Source organism: Ictalurus punctatus, chromosome 18, assembly GCF_001660625.3.
Source record: "Ictalurus punctatus breed USDA103 chromosome 18, Coco_2.0, whole genome shotgun sequence".
In the NCBI taxonomy this organism is placed as follows: domain Eukaryota; kingdom Metazoa; phylum Chordata; class Actinopteri; order Siluriformes; family Ictaluridae; genus Ictalurus; species Ictalurus punctatus.
The window spans coordinates 3967043-3973712 of NC_030433.2; the positions used below are offsets into that span (position 1 = coordinate 3967043).

General features: G+C 41.5%; 1 protein-coding gene across 1 annotated transcript in view; it reads right to left on the minus strand.

The window, feature by feature from the left end:
* The window catches only part of mmp17a (matrix metallopeptidase 17a), a 76898-nt gene extending 70638 nt beyond the window's left edge, over positions 1 to 6260 (minus strand). The window contains exons 1-2 of the mRNA XM_017491883.3: positions 5931 to 6260; positions 5648 to 5774 (exon numbers count right to left, since the gene is read on the minus strand). Of these exons, the coding sequence (XP_017347372.1) occupies positions 5648 to 5774; positions 5931 to 6004 (201 nt within the window). The 5' untranslated portion in view covers positions 6005 to 6260. The remainder of the gene's footprint in view (positions 1 to 5647; positions 5775 to 5930) is intronic.
* Between the last annotated feature and the right edge of the window lie 410 nt (positions 6261 to 6670).

The following is a 6670-nucleotide window of genomic DNA, read 5'->3' on the forward strand; positions in this document are numbered from 1 at the left end:
GGGGTTTTTCTACGGCAAATGGAAAGTGGAAAAGCTTTGGTTTGAACCTTCCTCAAGCGGCTGAGTCTGAACCAGACACATTGCGTCCAGCTTCAGTATGGGAAAGATGTTATGCTTTCCTTAGGCCACACATATTGATCCATTACTGCTGGAAGTTATCTGATGCTCTGCCATTTCTTCCGTTCCTATATTTAACTTATTAATAGTCTCTTCTTGTTAAAGTTGCCGGTTCTTGGGTGCATTTAGTGACACATGGTACCAGACTCTCTAGCAAAACCTAAACTAGATTCATGCCGAACGTATTAAACAAACTGAACGTGCTATGTATGAAGGATGGTGAGCAGCATTTTTGAGTGAAATATATATGATGCAAAAAGAGCCAGAGGTGGAATGTAATAGAAGTACCATATATTGTAGATATTTTGGCTGAAATACACAAAGAAATATGAAATGCTGGGGACAGTAAATAAAAATACTTATTATTTATTACTTAGCACTGGAGCCAATGCTCATTGATGTGGGCAGCGGTGGCTCAGTGGATAAAAGCTCTGGGTTACTCATCAGAAGGTCAGGAGTTCTAGCACTGCCAAGCTACCACTTTTGGGCCCTTAACCCTCAATTGCTCAGTTGTATAAATGAGATAAATGTAAGTCGCTCTGGATTTTGTCGTCTGCCAAATGCCGTAAATGTAATGTAGTGATTTCTATGCATATTCTATTCTTCTACGGACAGGAATCCCATCCATACCACCTCGTGCCGAGGTTTCTAGGGATAGACACTAGATCCATAGTGGCTACAAATAAAAAAAAACTAAACTGAACTGTAAATATGCTTATCCTGAGAACCTGGGCTACTGATTTGACCAGCCCGGTCTTAGCAACCGAGCGTTATCTCTACGAGTTCTGTTGCCATGTTATGCAAAACATCTGAGGTGTGACTGGCAACAGGCTTCAAGACGACTTGCATCATTTCTTGAATGCAAGGATCTATCCAATGGATTGGCATCCCATTCAGGGTGTGGGATCGGTTCTGGATCCACCGCGATCCTGACCAAGATAAAGCAGTTACTGAAGATAAACGACAATATATATGCACATTTTGCGGCATTTGTGGCCAATGAATGAAAGACTTCCACAAATAAGTTTCCGTTTCTCGTCTGTTTGCTTTGTGTACATCTATGCAGTGTGAAACCGTATCAGACCGACCAGAAAATAAACCCAAACTATCAATTTGACTCTGATTCAGAGGTTGCCATTCTTAGCCGTGTCTAATAGGTGAGACAGCATCCTATTAGTGGAACCTGTTGATGCTCATGCTCAGGTTCCACATACCGTGACTCTGAAATAGCCTTTTTGTAACACTATGAAAAGTTTGTATCCATCTCACAGCATTGTGCTATCCTGCCACACACAGCATCATGAATCAGGCCTACTTCTGCTCCATAAGGGTTAGAAAAGCGTGGGAAGTAGGTAGAATGATGTGCTCATTACCCACCTTCTCTCCATCCTCCAGGAGTTGTGGTTCTGCTCTGTTCTGTTTACTGCACATCTCTCTAAATCTGTGTAAATTATTCTCTCCCGCTCTACCGTACGGCCACGTCCCTGCAGAGATTGTTCCTGAAATAATGTACTCGACCTCGATCTGAACACCCAAGATGTTTGCCTGTGCGCAAGAGGTCACAGAAATCCAGAACCAGTGACTCCAAAGACAAAGTAGGACAAGCTTCGATGTTTGCAATTCACCCAGAGGAAGAAGAAAACGAGAATTATGAACCCCATCAAGCCATGTCGTTATATCGTTTTTCCTTTTGTTGGCGATCCAGAAGTGAGGTCATACTTCTTTTGATACACCTAATAGGACAAAAAACCCTCTTCTTTTGACCAGCTCTGATGGGGTGTATCTCTCTGGTGCATTATCCCGAACAGACAAGTCTATCCTGGGCTGAAAAGAAGGCTTATTGATTTCATGTTTGTTACTTGTTGAAATGGCATAGCCCCTTTTGCCTCTCTTCTGCGTTCTTCCCACCTTCCATTCGTCCTCTTTTCCTTTCTCTTTGATTACTTTCCTCAGCACTAACGCTAAGTCTTACCCACTTCCTGTTAGCCATCAATCATCGCTCCCTTTCCTCGTTCTACAACCGCTCAGAGTAATTAGAAGTGAAAGCCTGTGAAAGGCAAGTGAAAAGCATTCGCATGAACAGGATCTGAGAGTCGGACATCAAAAAAAAAACAAAAAAACACAGACATGTTTGAGCCTCTGGCACGAAGATGACAATAGACCAGTAGGCTAATATGCTGCAATATGTGTGTAGTGTGTGTATCTGGCAGATAGAGTGTGAAATGCTACAACCTCTTTGAGAGGATAAGGTTTGCTCTGCACTACCCTGCTGCTGATGAGACCAGATGGTGCTCTTATTAAAGAAATTACAGTAAAGCTTGATTCGCAAAGTGTCACAAGACGCATGGGATCATTATTTCACGCCGATAGTCCAAAAGATCATGGAGACTGTGCAATTGTTCATAATGTGATGCATTATTCAGCTGATACTTACTTTCGGTGACTTTTTGGTCTTGTCGCGACAATTTCGACTGACCTGTTCTATTAATTATGGAGCACGCTGCCATCAAATTTTAATTAAAATTCTGTTGTCCAACGGGAAACGTTTGACTACATTTAAACCACGAAGCACATTGCAATGGTCAAAATATTACCTAGATTGCAGGAGTATAATAAATGTACAATGGCTTCCCAAACTCCAGCATCCTCCTTACTTATATAAATAAGTAAACAGCATGGAAATGAAATCTGCTTGTTCCAGGCACCCGGGCTACGGATTTAATCCACCCATTTTAGTCATCAATTATTATCTCTGCATGTTCTGTGGAATGACTGGCTTGTGCCCTTTGATCAATGCAAGAGCTGTGTCATGTCAGTCATCAGCACATGTATCCATGGCACTAAAAAACTGACTTCTTTTTTTTTTTTATCAGCCATGGCTCCAGACCCAAATGTAGGTTGGCGGGTGTAGGTTTGATGCGGTTTTGACTTTACAAAGGAATATAGTATCTTAGTATGTGTTTTATCCTTTCATTGGCGCAGTGGATCCAGAGACTACCCCAGGAAGACTGGGTGTGAGGTACACCCTGGATGAGACCCCAGTCCATCACAGGACATCATTCACAAACCCGTGCATTCACACCTAGGCGTAATTTAAAGTATTGACATGTTTTTGGGAGGTAGGAGGGAGGCAACCAGAGAGAGCACCTGGAGGAAACCCACGTGAACACAAGGAGGACGTGCGAAAACTCCACACAGATAGTTAAAGAAGCTCAAAACCACTGTGAGGTGAGTGCATTGCTTATGCTCTTAAAATGTCATGTTTTTGTAAGCAACAGGTTTAAAACGAAAATCATTACAGTGTGGATTTTCCATCTGGCCGGTTGTTGACAAAACTAAATCTGCCCTTTCGTCAGTAATTTAATAACAGCTAGTATAAACTGGTTCAAACAGTCGAACGGATATTAGAACAATGTAAACCCTAGTACTTCTTACATGGTGAACATGATGCTGCTGCACACCGTAAAGATAACACGTGGTTTTTTTCCTCAAATTTGATCATACAGTTGAACTGAATTGGTAGAAAATAAGTTCTATGAAGAAACACAAAGCACCTATTTGTCCTGCTTGCTTTTGAAAAACCCACAAGATGGAGATCATCTGGTTCCATTATTCACTGCTTATCCTACCCACCTGCGACCAGGTGATCATCTTCAAAAGCCCAATCAGTGCACCATGTGCTCCCATTCCCCCTATTTAACACCAATCAATGTGGACCACAGATACAACACCATCTGTCCCTCAATTAATAGCTTCTTGCCCTTATGATCCCTGCCAAGCACCAGGTGCCACCATGCCAAATCCCCTTAATGGCCTTAATCAAAGTGTCAAAAGTCCTGCTGCCTCAAGGACTCCTCAGGAAAGCAAGCTGATCCTGTGGGTGCAGAGTGAGAAGAGTGTGATCTTTGAGAGAGAGAGTAGTAACTGAGACGATGAAAACTGGTAGAGTCTGTGGTTAGAATCACAATTGCTGCATTGCAGCCACAAATCCAAAGTTGTACTCTTCTAAAAGTACCTTAGGGCTCTAAAGAGGTCAGACTATTTGTGGTGGCGCTCATTAGTCCAGGTGTTCTACACTGTCCTATAGATATAGGTACCATGGCCCCCAATCAATCATTTACAGCAGCCTACTTTATCCTTGCAGATCGTACAAGTAAACTAAATCATCTAAGATTTCATATTTAATTGAGTCTTGATGATATGAAGAGAGAACGACCGTATCTTGCTGAATACACACTTTGAGCAACTTACAAATGGAAATGCGCTTTAGACGAAAAAGATAACGTTACGCATATATTAAAAACTCGAACATGGTCTATTAAGGCATGAATTGAAAAGATTTTCCTGCTTTGATATAAAATGAATAATGCTTACTGCACTGGAGATCATGTGATGTGGAGTCTTTCTAAACAATGAACTAAACTAATTAAGGAAGCAGTTTCTCTGTGTTTGCCGAGAGACTAAATTAAACAGCTGGACTACGTTATGTATCAAGCATTTAAATGCAAGAAAAAAAAATGGTTTAAATTAGATTTAGTGCTTTACAAATGCTTAAGTTATTTTTTTTTTCTTCCATCTCTGGGATTTTCATACAATTGCCTTTTTTTCTACCTGGCTGAAAGTTGTAATCAGACACTTAGTCAAGCTTTTTTTCCCCCTATCTTGCTCTGAAAATCCCAAGATGTAGGAATTGAGTTTGTATTGAGACCTGTGGAGAGTTTACACATGGAAAACACCAAATTGAGCTTGGTGAGATATTAAACCCCATTGACAGCCTTGGTGATTCCATGAAAAAAATAAAATAAATCTTGGTCGGAATCTTGCAAAGCACAAAGTAATATAGTGATATTGGTATTGTAAAGTCTAACTGTGATCGATTACACACGATATATCATGCAAGACTTATGCCCGGAGATACATGAAAGTTGCATGTGCTCAGATAAATAGAAAGAAAATTGCTGTGATCCGATTTGTGAACTGAGTGTTGTCTAAAGCAGCAGAACAGAAACAACCTTTGTGGCAAGGTATTACAGGCTTTAATATACAATATTTGAGCTCATATAGTAAGCTATGAAATGTAAAAATAAAAAATTAATAATAAATAATGTCCAGTGAACATGCATTTTGGAAGGTAGGTGAATGTGGCTGTGTTTGCAAACTAGCCTGGTCTTTGGGGATTCACAAGAAATTAGTGGAACAGAATAAATTATTGAATTAGACACTGAGCCGTTTAAGGGAAAAGCGGGTTGCCAGATTGGCTTAATTTGACTATAAACCAGTCACAAAGTACAACTTCGACACATATATATATATACATAAAATCAGTTTTTTGTTTGTCGCAATCAAAAACAACCCACTTGTTCAGCACAATTTAAATCCAATGTGTGGAGAGGGATCAAAAAAAAAGCATAATCTGGCAACCTTTCCAACAGGTTTTTCCACAAGCCGTCTTTCTCTCTCTGCAGCCTGCTTGAGAAACCAATTAGTCAATTAAAAATAAATAAATAAATAAATAAATAAAAGCTCTTACCACCCCCATATCCATCTGTTCGGTTGTGAGGGATGGAGCAGCGCGAGCCTGCGACGCCAACCAGAGGAGAGGCACGAGGAGCATCGCGGGATGATGCACAATCCAAACACTCCACTTGGAAAATGAACTGAGAGAATACATATCCACCCAGACCAGTTCACATACACATCCAGAGCCCTGGCATGCAGACTACACACACATACACACACATACACACACACATACACACACACACACACACACCGGGTTAAATGTGCATTACGAGCTGATTGGACTGAACTACCTCACTGTGGCGCGCGAACACGTGAAGCACATATCACGCAGAGCTGAGGAGAGAGAGAACACAAAACAATTCATATCCGACAGAGAGGGGGAAATGTTTTTTTCTGTATATGTCCTGGGTATTCAGGAGTGCATTGGAAGTCTCCCCGGATAAGCATGAGGGACTCTCAGTGGTATTCTTCTCTCTAAGCTACTTTTCCGGATAGTAAATGCGAGCGGGCGGCAATGAAGAAGCAGCAGCAGGCAGCTGCGCTCGAGCTCTTTCTCCTGCGCGCGGTAAAGAGTGAGTGGCGCGCGCTGAGAGTGATCAGACACACCGAGCGTGTGCGTGCGTGCGTGCGTGTGTGTGTGTGTGTGCGCGCACGCGCGCGCGTGTGCGTGTATATGTGGGCATGGTTTATTATCTTGGTATATTTGACAGTTCTGATCTCGTGGGGACATTTAGCAGGTCCCCACTAGGAATACTGCTTTGTGTGACGACCCCCAGATCTCCAACTACACACACACACACACACACACCTTATTTATTTTTTATTTTTTTAAGATATCGTTTATTAGTTTGTGTGTAAAAAAAAAAAAAAGAAGAGCAGTTTCCCCCCAAATGTCCTCACAAGGTCACTCACACTGTCCCTACAAAAAACTGGGTCCCACATACAAACACTTTGTCTTATTATCTTATGTAAATGTTGCCGAGGAATGTCCTCATTAGGATAGAAATATTTGACAGTTTTCACCTTGTGT